This window comes from Varanus komodoensis, unplaced genomic scaffold (assembly GCF_004798865.1).
Source record: "Varanus komodoensis strain SLA01 unplaced genomic scaffold, ASM479886v1 scaffold55, whole genome shotgun sequence".
Classification (NCBI taxonomy): Eukaryota; Metazoa; Chordata; class Lepidosauria; order Squamata; family Varanidae; genus Varanus; species Varanus komodoensis.
In genome coordinates, this window is record NW_025336157.1 from 5,151,302 (window position 1) to 5,165,599 (window position 14,298).

Below are 14,298 nucleotides of genomic sequence, written 5' to 3' on the forward strand. Positions count from 1 at the left end.
CCTCCAGATGTTTGGGGCCACAGCAGCCTGCATCCCCGACAACTGACTGTGCTGAGTGGGGATGATGGGATCAGAAGTCTAAAACCTCCCAAGGGAAAGCTGTAGGTGATGGGAACGGCAGCCCGACTCATCTGGAGAAGTCTGGTGCAAGAGATGAATGTTATGTCTTTGCTTTAAAAATGCTTCCTTACAAAATCTTCCTTACAGGATTTTTTTTCCTGCTGACAGTGGGATGGGATGGGGTGGGGTGAAGCCCCTGGGGGTTCTGGCAGGAGGGCAAAGCTGCCTCCTTGATCCCCAGAAGTGACCTGACCCTATTTTGGGAGGAAATGACTGGCAAGGGGTTTCCCCCTCGACCTTGCTGGGCATCAAGCAAGGACACAGGCAAACCTCAAGCATAAATATAGATTTTTATTTCTTGCATCTTTCTGGTGATGCGAGGCCTTCTCAGAAGACAGAGGAGGGAGCATTGTTGGAAGCTGCAAGCAGAGGGGTTTGGTGTGCAAAAACCTGCGAAAGGAAAGAAGAAAAGGAGTGGGTGGAGCGGAGGAGAAGCCACACAGTGAGCGTGTCGCCGTGCCCAGCCTTTCTGGGAAAGCTCTGGGCAAAGTCGGCCGGGTCCCCAGTGGGGTGGACCAGGAGGAATCCCAAGGGTGCCCTTAACACTCTCAATTCTGGGAAGTTGTGCTCCTCCTGATGCTTCTGGGCTACAACTGCCATCATCTCCAAGCCAGCTGGGGATGATGGGAGTTGGGAGCCTAAAAACTTCTGGAAAGCCACAAGCTCCCTGGCCTTGCCCAGGAGCCTTTGCAGCACATGGGAATACACTGATGGGAAACAGAAAGCTCAGAAAGAATGACTGCTGGAAGGCGGTAGGAAACTCCTCTACCCTCCTCGACACCTCACCTCTAGTGCTACTCACCAGCCAAGCCTACCGGCTTGAGAACCAGCGGCGGAAGAAGGTATCCAGGATCGACCAGGAGTCACTCATATCCTCTCTGTGGCGCGAGTCAAAGGGCAACACGTCAGCTGTGAACAGAATTGCCCTGTTAGTTCCCGGTGCAATTCTCGCTTCCCACACGCCAATATTGCAATCGTAGCTTGAGAAACCTCACCAGGCTCATGAGGAACTTGACTTGCTATTTCTAAAACCCAAGGATATAAAGAAAGCTGCTAGCCTCAGAAAGCGGCATACTGTACTCAGCAAGCATACCGAGATTTCACCAGCCATAGCTCCTGCACTCCTGTATTTGCAGCAATAAGGACTAGAAACTTAAGTTGGTTTTTAAAAGAAAGAGAAAAAAAATCCCGAGATACTGTGGATGCCGCTTTCTGTACCTGAAAAGGGGAGTCTGCATCTATGCTATTTTGCCAAACAAAGCTCACATTCTTACAAGTCTATATTTGAGGAAGGAAGGAAGGAAGGACGGACGGACGGACAGACAGACAGATGGACAGTCTCTCTGTCTCTCTCTGTGTGCTTGGAATCTAATTTTTTATCTGAGATTTCAGCAAGCACTGTCTATATTTTCCCATTAACTATACGTTTTGACTGGAAAGCATGAAGACCAGAAACCTTGTTTAAGAAAAATGAAAGCTGGGATCTGCAGACTTCTGCAGAATCTGTCCTCCTTCCCCTCTCTCCTCACCTGGACTGCCCTGCTGGCCACTGCTAGGTTCGCCTCCACCCCTGCGGGTGACGACCGTCTCCTCCCGGCCCTGGCTGTCCCGCACAGTCCGACGTTCTTCAATCGTCTGAGGAAGCAAAACAGAGTGGCTGAAGAGTGGCTGAGATTTAGGGCAAGTCTCTGGGGTATATTTTGCAGCATGGTGTTGAAGAAGGTGGGCTGCCCAGGATCCGGGGGTAAGACAGGCTTCCCGAAGTTCATGTGGCAATGAACCACCCTGGACTGGCTCACCTGGGTGACACTCTGGGGCTGGGAAGGTGTTGGGCTCGGAGAGAAAATAGCTAGGATTCGTAAGAGGTGTTGCCTCTACAGCCGTTCTTTTAAGCCAGAATAGTTCTGGTCACAAATTTAGCAACGTGGCGAATTATTCAAAGAGAAGGGGAGACCAGCATTAAAGAGATGCCTGCACCTTCCTCATCATGAGGACCAGAAACATACTCCTTAAAAAGAGATGGCCTATTCAGATCCTCGAGTGTTAAGTGCCGCTTCCTTTTCCCTGATCATAGAAGACTGGAGCCGGTCCTACTCTGATGCCTAAGCAGGTACCTGGTTGTTCCCCCAGTCCCATGAGGACTAGAAAGTTGATGTTTTCTAGGGTGAAAATGCAAGCCAACGTTCCCACAATCTAGCCAAATCTCCCAGAGTCTGCTAGGGGTTCCATTTTATGATTTGTAGCAGAAAAAGAACCAACTCTTTCCTGCATGTCAGAAACTAGTTTTGTTGTCCTCAACGTTTTATTCTCACAACAACCCTGTGAGGTCGGTTGGGCTGAGAGTCAGTGACTGGCAAAAATCAGCCAGTGAGTTCCATGGCCAAGCGGGGAATAGAACCTTGATCTTCCCAGCCCAGCACTCCAACCACTATACAACACTGTCTCTCCAGAGTATACAGACATACACTTTTGCCTCCCAGAATCCCTTGCACTCACTCCATCTGGTGCTATCACTTTGGTGACTGAGACGCTTTTGAAATAAGACCGAGGTTGGGCTGGCGGAAGAACAGTCTCAAGGCCTTCGGACGTGACATGAGAATCCAAATCTACGAAGGAGGCAAAATTCAGCAGGTCAAAGTAGCTTTTCTTAGACAAGATTTTTTCTTTAAACCAAACAGATTAAACTATCTGGAGGCAAGAAAAGAGGGAGAGAGGTGTTTCCACTTAGTTCTGAAACACTAAGGACTAGAAAACATAACTGTTGTCCCCCAGAGACTCATGAGAGGAAGAGATACCTGAACACAGAGGGATTCTTCCCAAACAGAACATGAAAATTCCCACATCACATAGCACATTTCCACACCTGTAGGCTAAGGACCCCCCGGCCCCCGCTTAAAGCCTTATGGTCCATTTATTTATTAAATTTATATGCCGCCTTTTCTCTTACAAAGCGCTCAAAGTGGCTGACATCATTCTCCTCCTCCATCTTCTCCCCACAACAACAACCCTGTGAGGTAGGTTGGCTGAGAGTCTGTGAGTGGCCCAGAGTCACCCGTTGGCTCCATGGCTGAGCCAGTTACAGAGAGCCTGGATGGTCTGGAAAGACCGACGTCTGCGGCTCAGCGGATCGTTTGCCCCAGACGACAGCTCACTCAAGCTCACCCGGATGCGTGGGCCTGCCTCTCACCTCTGTCCTCCTTGGAGGTGTCCGTCACATCTTCAGCGGCTCGCTGCGAAAAAGAGAAAAAGCAGACAGTCCATCGCCCTGCAGCTCATGGAGTGACTTTGGGCCAGTCACGGGCCCTCAGCCTGAACCACCTCGCAAGGCTGTTGTGAGGAAGCCAGTGGCGCGAGGGGCTCCGGAAGCCATCTTAGCTTCGCTGCAGGGAAAAGTCACGAGCCGCCGCGGTGTCTGAGCAGACACAAGGGCCGCCCTGCACAGAGCACGGTGCAGTAATCGAATCACCAGGTTAGCCTGCATCGATCGATGTGAGGAACCCTTCCAAAATGATCCCCCACAACCTGCTGAGAAAGGAGAAACCTAATCCAAATTGTACCCTCCAAAATTCTACCATTTTATTTATTTATTTATTTTCCTATTTATATCCTGCCTTTTTCCTAGGGCTCAAGGCAGCTTACATCTCCTCCTCCATCTTATCCCCACAGCAACAACCCTGTGAGGTAGGTTGGGCTGAGAGTCTGTGACTGGCCCAAAGCCACCCAGTTGGCTCCATGGCCGAGAGGGGACTTGAACCCGGATCGCCTGAGTCCCAGTCCCATGCTCTCAACCACTACACCACACTGGCTCACATAATGGGCATTAGAGGCAGAAAAGCCCATGCTCTTTTTCACGTGGGTCCCTTTTATTTGCAATGCTTCTGAAGACAACTCTGCCCCCAAACAAAGGCGAAAGATCGACCGAGACAGCCCTGGATTCTCAGTACTACATACCCCTTGGAAAGGGTGCAAAGGTCTCCTCTCTGGAGTGGCAGGGTTGAAGCCATCCTCTAAGGTTCTGCGGCTGAACCGCTGACTGTCCGGGTATTTGAGCATGGAATCCCGCAGGGTTTGCCTCTTCTCCAGAGGGCGGTCAGCCGGCGGGGGGGCCTCCACTCCAGGGAACTCTGCCAAGAGAAGAGGAGGCAACACCAGTAGCTCAGCCGTGAATGCACTGAAACACCTTAACTCTCCTCCATGGCCCGTTTGAGAACTGGCTGTGCCTTCCATAGCAGGGCAGCCTTGCGTGTCAACCTCCCTGGGTCAGTCTTCAGGTGTGTGCTCAGGTGTGTGCTCAGTTTCACTTTGGCCAACAGCCCTGTCATGCCAGTTCAGCTTTCCGAGTCGAAGCACCTTGCCTGGTTGCTTGTTTGCAAGTGGCTTGCAGGTGTTATTCCTCTGTGATTTAGCCGGGACATCTTTGCTGAATCTGAGCTGCCGAGAATTACCCAAGTGGCCCTGATGCCAAAGCTGCTTGGTAGCGAAGTGTTAACAAAATGACCTTACTTAGCACAAAATGACCTTACTTTTGACTGAATGTGGAATCAAATAGGTCCAATTGTACTTTAGAGAGATGAGAAGATGTTGGCCTGCTATTCAACCTGAAAACAGGGAATGCTGTTACTCCTTAATATATATAATTTTAGGAACACCAGTCAAATTAAATGTAAAAATATCCTTTGCACAAAATTATTTTTTGTTATTGTTTCCTTCCTGTGCTGAATAAACAATAAGGAACATGGGATAGGATGGCCACATTTCAACATACAAGTTCTCAAAATATCCCTCCCACCTTTCTGATATCTCTGATTTCATGTCTGTGGCTAGTAAAACATCTCAAGATTGGACAAATACCAGTTTTGCAGGGATGCAGAAACAGTGCAGAGTTGGCCACAGAATTCAGCTTTCAATTAAAAACAACAATAAAAGTTTCTAGCCCTTATGGATGTTCCATGCAGCAACCCTTGGACACCTGTGATGACCCTTGATCACCCCCAAACCAAATTGCAGAACCCAGCCTCCCGACCTGCATCATTGTATATTTGTAATTTATTTTAATGTATATATTTTAAAATGTTATTTAACTTATTTGTTGTAAGCCGCCCCGAGGCTTCGGCGAATGGGGCGGCATAAAAATGTTTTAATAAATAAAAAAATAAATAATAAACACCAGGCAAATGCACAACACCTTGCCTACCAAACGGATGCAAGGGCAAACTCCTTGCCCCCATCTCGCTAAACAGATCGTTAAAATCCTGGAAGAGCTCATCAAAGCCAAAGCTGTCATGGAAGCGCATCCCTCCTGGGCCAAAAGTGAACCCAAATGCAAAGTCATCAGAGCGTCTTGCCCCAAAGAAGGGGCTCTCATCCTCATCCTCATCATCCTCGTCCTCATCGTCCCGTGTGATTCCCCCAAAGAAGGGGTCTCGGGGCCTGAGAGAGAAAAAGAGAAGACGAATAGGGAAGAAGTTCCAGTGACTAAGGAGGGAAACAATCGCCTGAAGATCCTGAAAAATTGAGGAATGAACTTCTGGCAAGTGATGATGCAGACATTCTGCTATACAAGTTTTCTCAGCAGCTTAGTACCAGGTAAATAGACAGACATTCCAATCCTATATGCGTTCATTCTGCAATAAGTGCTATTATGTACCATGCGATTTGATCCCTCCTGAAATGTGCACAATCCCATATGCTGTGGGCTGGTATAGAAATAAAACCAATAAGACGCATGTTTACAAGAGAGTAAGCATCACTGAACCCAGCAGGACCAACTCCTGTGCAAATAGAAATCATATTTGCACAGCAAAATTCCTTGATGCAAGGCAAAGGGCATGTATTTCCACTGAAATCTAATTCACCAGTTGCTGTTATGAAATTTTAGCTTTAGCCAAGCTTCAGGCTAGAAACAAGGTGTTTACTAACATGGCTTGGGATCAGATAAACAAGAAAAACTGCTCCCTATTTTAGCAGTTATGCTAATATATTCTCCTCCTCCAGTTGCATCAGACACTTCCCTCTGCCTTGGCATTGCTGGCTGGGCATGATGGGAGCTGCAATGCAAAGCATCTGGAAGGGGCTAGGTCGGCCTAGGCTGTTGTACTTCAGCGGCCAGGGAGGCATCAACGTAAAATCCCCAATTTTCCATGAAAGCAAGCATCATGAGATCCTTCTTCAATATGGTCGTTACAAAATTAAATTTTAAAGAGCAAAAAGTTAGCCACTTGAAATCATTTCGAGTATTTATAGAGAGGAGAAATCCGGACAGGTAGAGTGCACAGAATACAGTGGGCTTCCCCAACCTGGTACCCTCCAGCTGGCCTGGGAGTTGTAGGCCAACACATCTGTCTGGTGCACGCCAGATGGAGGAAGGCTTGGTGGAGGTGCGGGTGATGCCGGTGGCAGGCAGAGATTCAACCGATGAGGCTTAAAATCCGCCTTGGAGCAACGAGGGGCAAAGCTGTGCCGGTGGGATTTCTGCCTGCCACCCCCGTTCTTTGAAAGGCTGCTAGGGTGAAGAAAATAGGCGCAGTCCGCGCACGCCCCTCAGTGCAAGGCGGGATGGCCCGCTGAGGGGGCGGCCACCCTCATCTCTCACCTCCGCTCCCCGCGGAAGCCGAAGAAACCCCGGAACAGGTCGTAGAGGCTCATTCCACGGCAGTCGTAAAGCGACGACGCCCGCTCCTTCCTCTTCCGCCACCCTGCCGCGAAACGATCCGTTCCCCGGATGCCGTAAGGCAAACCCGCCTTCACGACCTCCTGGAGGTGGAGCTATCAAGAACGCATAGATGTATGAAATGAGGAAGAAGTGCCCATTGCGGGCGACTCTCCGGTTTCCATCAAGCTTTTTTTTTTTTTAATGCTACTGTAAACTACTGATAGAACTCCGTTCAGACAGTCGGAATTGTATTTATTTATAGCTCAGTCTGATACGTCCGCCTTCCCCGAGCAGACGCGCTGGACTGCAACGTCCATCGTTTCCAGAGAGCGCTGTTTGCAGGAGATTTAGTCGAACCTATGGGATTTCTGAATTTCTTGGCAGGTGTTTACAGACTGCAACCTAAAAGCTGTCTGAATGTTGCAAACAGGTTTCTAAGAAGTCAGTTTTGCCCGAGAGAGATTCCTTCGTCTTGGCCTGAGTTGTAGCTGAAGCATCTCTTGGTTCCGTCGTCTCTGCTCAGAACTGGGCGCTCACTCCGTCTCACTCCCTGCCAGTCTGGAAGGGATCCTGAGGAGCTGAGTCTTAAGCCGCAATGCTGCAAGTTTGCAACACTCTCCGAAACTGAGTTTCCACCATGCAGGATGGACGGCTGACCAGCAGAGGGCCCAGAATATGGCAGTTGTCAGGAAGTGCCTGGAGTCATTCGCCTGGAGATCTTACTGGACTATTAGTGTGGGATACAGGTTTAATAAATAAGTCCTACTTGCGACATGCGAAGAATCGTTTTTCCAGCCAGTGCCCAAGGCAAGCCCTGTTGTCAGATGGAGGAGGCACCGTGTGGTGTGCTCTGTCGCTGAACGATGCAGTAATCTGTCGCCACCACTGGGTCCAGGCTGGGGTGGAAGAGGGAGGGAGGGAGCACTTGGCATCACGGAGGGTCCCCTTCCCGCAGCTCCAAAGCATGACGACTCATTGCTAAACGACTCATGTAGACGGAACGGTCTCTTTGGTTTGAATCTGGGGCAACACATCCCTTCTCCGGTAGTCACCGCTATTCACATGGGCACTGCACACAAGTGCCACTTTGGACCAGGAAGACCCCACAGGAAAGATTTGGGAGCAGTGCCTAACGGAAGGACCTAGGAACAGAAAGGCCCACCGAGCACTTCCTCGGTGGAGACTCATCCTGCATTGCTGTATGACTCTCTGAACAGATCCAACTGTGACCATTGATTAGCTGTATTTGGGGAACCCCTAAGTGGAATAACTAATAAGTGAGCTTGAGAGAGAGAAAGAGAGAGAGAGAGAGTTGGTATAACTTTTCCCATATTGGTATTTCATGGCTTCTCTCCTCCGCTTCCATAACATTTCATCCTGTGCAGCCACCTCATATCATGAGGACTAGTCTCACCTGCAAGAGGAACAGAGGTCAATCTGGTTCCTATGGAAGTATGAACGGGAGTGAGATAGGGAAGAATTCAAGGTGGTGGACTTGACCTCCTATCTTTGGTTTTCTTTTTAAATATCTGCGTGTAAAATGATAGCTTGAAACTTCAACTTGGTGCTCAGGAGCCCAGCCAAGAAACCATTTTTTCACGTCTTGCTTTCAGGCCTCAGCCCACGATATAGACAGATTCCTTCTTCCACAGAAAAGGACTGAGGACACCAGGATGGACTCTGATCCCTCCCCCCTCCCCCCACCAAAAACGTCCCCAAATATTTCTAAGTCTTTCTGAATTGAGCCTTGTACGAGCATTCTCAGCACTTGCAAAAGTTCGGAAAGTGGGAACCTTGTGCCCACAAACTTACAAAGTCATAATTCACCGACGGGCTTCAGAGAGCAGCAAGGCCAAGCCACGTCCATCTCCAGGACTGTGGCCCCCACTGTCCCATTGCACACAGCCCTGACGCACAGAACTACTCCTAATCATTCATTCCGAGAGAGAGGCGAATGGCAGTCCCCGCAGCCTGGTGCCCAGCAGGTGTAAAGGACTTCAGCTCCCAGCATCCCTGTCTGGCCCGTCTCACGGGCGGCACGTGGGATGGAGAAAGTTAGCTCCCCCCGTGTCACTTGGTAGCTGAACAAAAGATGTTCTCAAATGGCGGGCATGCGTGTGGACTGGCCATAAAAGCTGAACAGGAAAAAGGCGAGGCCCAGAAGACAGAGTGGGGTTTTCATTTTTATATACAAGACACATTTATCCATTAAATTTAGAACACAGTACAAAAAAACACTTCAACTAATTAATCTTACAACGCGGTTCATATCAATTACTGCTCTTATTCCTAATAATAAAGGGCGGGGCATTGTTGGGGGATGGGGGGGATTCCAGGTGTTGACTCCTTTGGATCCGCTGAGCGGTGCTTTTTTGGGGGGCGAGGGAGAGAAGTAAAGGAGTAGAAAAAAAGAAAACAAAAGGCCGTTACAGCTGAATAGCTTGTAACGTGCATGAATGCAGAAAAAACAAGAGAGAGAGGAAATGGCGGGGCGGGGCGGGGCGGGCGGGGGGAGAAGATACAAATTCTATATTACATACAATAGCGGGGGAAAGGTGGCTGGGGAGACCGCACAGCCCAGCCCCGCTGGCCAGGTTTGCCGGGGACGCCGGGGCCGTGCTGAGAGCGGGGCAGCTCTTCTCCCGAGGGGGGGTGGGGGGTCCGTCCTTCTTGGTCGGGTCGCGGTCGTTCTTCTGCCCGCCTCCTGGTTGAAGTGTGGGGCTGCCTCAAAGCCCCTCAGTTGGCGCCCCAGTTGTAGCTGTTGTAGGCGGATTTGCTGGCCTGCGATTTCTGGGGGATGGAAGTGCCTTGGCTGCGCTGGCCGGTGCCACTCTGCGGGGGTGGGAGGAGCGGGGAGAACAAAAGAGGGAAGTGGAAGGAAGAGAGAGACAGCGGCTGAAGCTCTGCCCGTCCCGCTCCTTAGGCCTTGTTCCGAGAAAGCCGACCGACAGCAGAAGCCGCAGGGAAGGTGCTGCGCTGCGGTGCTGAGCGATCAACGCACACGCAGTTCAGCTCGACAGAAAGGTTGCTCTGCTCACGCCCAGCAGCCAGGCCTCTGGCCAGCTCGCCGCTCTCCCTGTTGCCTCCTTCTAGGCACAGGGCAGCCAACCGTCAGGCTCCCGGGATCTACGTCTGTCTGTCTGTCTGTCTGGCCTTTTCCCTCTTCTTTTGCTCAAACCGAGCACAGTCGTGTGCACCGTAGTGGTTTCGGCTTTGCGCTCGTAGCACAGGGCAGGCACGAGGCAGCTCAGGCAGGACAATGATGGCACCCCAGGAGCTTTGCAGTGGAGCGACCAACTTTAAGCAGGACGACTCTGCATCCTGGTGGTTCGAGATCAGCCATTCGAGCAGCTGACAAGGGAGTTCTGAAAACCCCTCCACTGCTGCCGTGAGACTGGGGAACCCTGGCCGCCGCCGAGGAGCAATCCTGCCCTGGCCAGGAGATCCTCAATCCACCTTCCGCCACACCTGCTCTAGAGGAAAGATCCTGGAGGATGCCATCAACTGTAGCGTGATCCTAATTACACTGTTCTTATGGAGATCTGAATTGCCATCTCTTTGGAAGCCAATCGTGGTTGAAAAGCAGGGAACAAACAGAACTATTCATGAATGAATGTGCAGGGTATCCAAATCCAAGTGGGAAGGACGTTCAAAAAACTAACACTCTGCGACACGTTGTCTTCTGAGACAGTGTCAAGTGATGGTCTAATGATCTCCTCCTTTAAATCAGTGGACCCGGGTTCTAGTTTTCTGCTGCAGGGACCTCCAAACTGCACATTCAGCGTTTAGTGGGGTGAGTACTGCGCCTTGCAATGCGTGATGTTATGACCGGTCAGGACACCGATTCAGCAGCGGGCCGCAGTGTCCAAAGGGGGACGGACTGCATGCCCCTGCCCCATACGGCTGAGGCCAGCTGCCCCAACCCTGGGGAAGCTATGCTGATTTGCCTCCCAGACTTCCTGCTTTTGCGTAATTCCTCCTGGCGAGCCATAGCAGCGATGCCTGTACAGCCCCAGAACCAAGTGAGCAACGGGGGGGTGAACTATCCGCACGGCGTCCACCCTGGGCGTGGGCTCTGCCTGCGCTTGCGTTGCCATGCATGCCAGCCTCGGGGCAACGCACTGCATGCTACCAGGGCAGCAGGGTGGGTGCAAGAAGGGATGCCTCCGAGAGTTGCGTTACCTGGTCCTCCTGCTGGCGTTGGAAGTACAGAATCGACTGCCAGTGTTTGGGAAGGTGGAGGCGGGCCGAGGATATGGAAAATATAAGGATACATTATGGCAACCCCCCTGGACCCAAGAGTGCAAGGAGAAGCTTGAGGGTGGAGCATACCAAGTCTGAGGAAAGGCAGGGGGCACTCTCCGGTCAGACTGGGTATGACCCAGCAGTGGGGGTGGGGGGGCAAGAGCGCCTTCAGTGACCCCAGGGGTCTTCCCCGTGTCTGCGTGTGCTGCATCCGTCATCCGTGTCTCCACGCTAAGGGGGCTGGAGGAGGAAGTGGGACCACGGGACAGCAGGCGAGCGTGCCCGGGAGGGAGTGTCGGGGGCCCCTGCTTACCTGCCCGTCCTGCTGCAGGTGGTGGTGCAAGATCTGGGAGTGGGCCTGCTGGTGCGGCGTCAGGATGTGCATGAACGGGGCTGGGGGATACGCGGCGGCCGTGGCAGGGTTGATGGGGCCGCTCCCACCCAGTGCTGACGGCAGGTTGAACGAGGCTGCTGGGGTCCCGGTGTGAAATCCCTGCTTTTCAAAAGACTGCTGCAGGAGCAGAGAAGCGTATTTAGGGTGGGGAAGGGAGACAGACACAGAATCTCTCCTCCCTCCCTCCCACCTACACACACAGCATTCGCGCTACATTTCCAAACCTTTATGTGGTTTGCAGCTAAAGAGTTCAGCGGTTGCTGAAGGTCTTCCTCTCTCAGGGATTCCGACCTTCAGCTTTTTAAATATAAGAAGGAAGCCTTCCACCTGCTGTTTTGGGTAGTAATTTTGACTGGGAATTAATTATGTTATTATATGTCTTCTTTTTGTTATTATTTTAGCCTGCACAGTAAACCAGCTTGGGCTAAATCCTCGCCTGCTTTTCTCCCATGTCACAGCAACGTATTTTTTAAACCTTAGATTATTCAGAACAAGTAAGCATGCTGCTTTTATTATATCCACTCTGTATCATGCCAATAATTTTAGACGGAGGGATGATTAACGGATGGGTAGATGACAGATTCCCACTGTGAGTGGAAGTGGCTGTTGGTAATGAGGAGTGAGCCAGTAACTCTGCCTTTTCTATTTTCTGGTAAGCTGGAACGAAACGAGTTGTTTCATGACTTGTCAGGGAAGAGAGAAGACAGAATTCTGGGTTTGTCACTCCCGCTCCAGTAACAGCACCTATGTTCAGCCTCGAGGATATAGGTTTTCAAAAAATACTCGGGGTTGTTGTGACTTATGAACCAGGCCTTCATGCAGAGCAGCATTATTAGCACATTAGCCAAAGCAAACCTGCTCTTCTTATGAACCCTACTCGAGATCTCGGATATGCCCTCCCGTCCTGGGGTTACCAAGAGAACTATTTCTAAGTGACTAACTGCTCAGCAACAGAGACCAACCCACATCCCTACTGGGGCACAATTTGTCCTCTGGTCAGAAACGGCTAGCAAATAAATAGGCCAGCATGGGAGCTCGGAGAGCTCTATCTAATGCTCTCTGCATGGTCTGATTACAGTCGAAATATAAGCCATCTAACCACCACCGTGCCGAGAAAATAGAGGGAGGGCCTGCGAGACACGGTGCTGGGCAAGCTGCGACTTGAGCCCAGGGCTCCCCCACTTCCGCAGGGCAGCGGCACACGCAGCTGCACTACACAGCCCTGCTGCCTCGCTGCAATACCAACCTGCGTTTTGGAATAGACAGAGCCGGAGATGTCTGGCACTCCCGTATTACTGGATGTTACTGAAACGCCTGGGGAAAGGGGGAAAAAAATAACCGGGTTAGCTAGCTCAGCCAACACAGTGCCCGTTAAAAGCAAACTCCCTCCCAGTCAATTGTAATATAATGCATTTGTAGTATGCAACTCGGGGGGGGGGGTGTTATTTGGAATCCTGCACTTGCCCACATCGTGCACCCATGTTTCTAGTCCTCATGAAGGCCAAACAGCAGTTCAACAAACAAGGTACCTATACACCGGGGGCTGCAGAGTTTAGCAGCAGCTCCTAGCAATCAGAGGGTGGACTGAGCGTGGAGAGCAGCTCCTCCACCCTATCCCACCCATTCACTTCCAGCCCGATAGGAACGGCTTCTTTGGAATGCTGACACAGCTGAAGTGTTGGCCGTAGCTTTACATAAATACCCCAAATCTGCTGCAAAGCAGCCTGCCCCCTGGCTAGTTCCCAAATTGAGGGAGGAAGATCTACAATACTGGGCCACAGGGTCAAGCCAAAGGGCGCCTGGAGGGTGGGGGTGCCCACGGGGGTGTCGCTGAGCTGCCGCTCTGAGCCCTTAGTACACCTCCTCCATCTGCCCCATCCCCTTCGAAGCCCACGGAGTCAGCAGCCGTTGCCGCACTGGCCCCTCTGCCGCCTTAAGCAGCACATGACCAGGCGCTTTCCCACTGCCTGCCCGGTCTGTCGGATGCCTGCAAGCATCTACCAGCAGGGACACACGGCACCTCAGGGCAGCCTCCCCGTGCTCAGGGCTGGATCACAGCTCTGAGGCTCCTAGCCAGCAACGCGTGCGGGGGCCAGCAGAGTGCGGAAAGCGGCAGCCGACTTCTGGAGGCATCCCTCTGCGCCAGCGAAGGCAAGACGGGCATGACGGAAACGGATGCGCCCACAAGAGGGTCTGAGGTCGCCTTGACGGGGCCCTAAGAGCCCTCCCCAGCTCTCGCCGCCACAGGCTAGCACGGTGGCCCTCTCTGGACACGGTTCCCAAGCCGGAGTGCTTTGGAGAGGGAGGGAAGCCTTCACGCCAAGCGCCTCCCTCCTGCGTCCTCCCTCGGCCAGGTCCAGCCACGCCGCCTCTCCCCCGCCGCGTCTGCTCACCGGTGCTGTATCCGTGGGAGCCGTAGCCGCTGGGCTGCTGAAAGGGGGTGGCCGAAGCGTTGACGCTGACATTCACGCTATGCTGCTTGGAAGAAGTGGGAGCCACCTGAGGAAAGCAAAGGGCTGGGGCGTGAGCTGCGTGCGGGGCAGAGGCGGGGTCTGGATCCACTCCCGCCCCACAGCTCCACAGCAGGCCGGCACTCACGGGGAACACGGCTGGCCCGTACTGGAAGGTGCTGGGCAGCCCAGGGACTCCAGTATAGTACGGCAGGCTGGTGTAGCTGTAGCCCGGAGGCAGGGCTGGGTTGAGGAACGTCTGCTGGGTGGTGTGATGCGTTTGCGTCTGGTTCTGCTGCGGCTGCGCCAGCGTGGTGGCGGGCGCCGGGGAGGAGGCGTCACCGCGGCCAAACTTTGTGAGGTCACCTGGGAGGGGAGGACCAAGGGGGGGAGGAATGGCGTGAGAACGCTGACCTGCTGCAGTCGGGACGCTCACA

The 14,298-nt window shown here is 52.2% G+C and overlaps 2 protein-coding genes across 9 annotated transcripts in view; both read right to left on the reverse strand.

Annotated features, from left to right (window-relative positions):
- Positions 1-391: 391 nt before the first annotated feature.
- On the reverse strand, positions 392-6,846 carry HAX1 (HCLS1 associated protein X-1). Of its 2 annotated transcripts, none has more exons than XM_044448414.1 (8): positions 6,713-6,846; positions 5,315-5,550; positions 4,072-4,244; positions 3,308-3,350; positions 2,617-2,726; positions 1,650-1,755; positions 923-1,029; positions 392-510 (listed from the first exon to the last, which is right to left on the reverse strand). In XM_044448414.1, the coding sequence occupies exons 1-7, from the start codon at positions 6,763-6,765 to the stop codon at positions 932-934; spliced, it is 819 nt and encodes a 272-aa protein (XP_044304349.1). In that variant the 5' UTR covers positions 6,766-6,846; the 3' UTR covers positions 392-510; positions 923-931. The 2 variants fall into 2 exon arrangements, with proteins under 2 accessions (XP_044304349.1, XP_044304348.1); XM_044448413.1 differs by having other exon boundaries at positions 5,306-5,550.
- Positions 6,847-8,942: 2,096 nt separating this feature from the next.
- UBAP2L (ubiquitin associated protein 2 like) overlaps positions 8,943-14,298 on the reverse strand; it is a 39,332-nt gene continuing 33,976 nt past the window's right edge. For 4 of the 7 annotated variants that reach the window (XM_044448406.1, XM_044448411.1, XM_044448405.1 and 1 more), the window contains 6 exons: positions 14,010-14,227; positions 13,805-13,910; positions 12,658-12,725; positions 11,331-11,528; positions 10,955-10,990; positions 8,943-9,604 (listed from right to left, as the gene is read on the reverse strand). In XM_044448406.1, the coding sequence (XP_044304341.1) occupies positions 9,509-9,604; positions 10,955-10,990; positions 11,331-11,528; positions 12,658-12,725; positions 13,805-13,910; positions 14,010-14,227 (722 nt within the window). In that variant the 3' untranslated portion in view covers positions 8,943-9,508. The remainder of the gene's footprint in view (positions 9,605-10,954; positions 10,991-11,330; positions 11,529-12,657; positions 12,726-13,804; positions 13,911-14,009; positions 14,228-14,298) is intronic. The other 3 variants (XM_044448412.1, XM_044448410.1, XM_044448409.1) reach the window with 1 other exon arrangement.

Excerpts from the sequence above, each read along its gene's own strand:
- HAX1 (XM_044448413.1), bottom strand. The coding sequence starts at position 6,765 with ATGAGCCTCTACGACCTGTTCCGGGGTTTCTTCGGCTTCCGCGGGGAG. Across the intron at positions 1,756-2,616 it reads AAGTGATAGCACCAGATGGA|ACGATTGAAGAACGTCGGAC; the intron begins GTGAGTGCAAGG and ends TTGCTTCCTCAG. Across the intron at positions 1,030-1,649 it reads TGGCCAGCAGGGCAGTCCAG|CTGACGTGTTGCCCTTTGAC; the intron begins GTGAGGAGAGAG and ends TTCTGTTCACAG.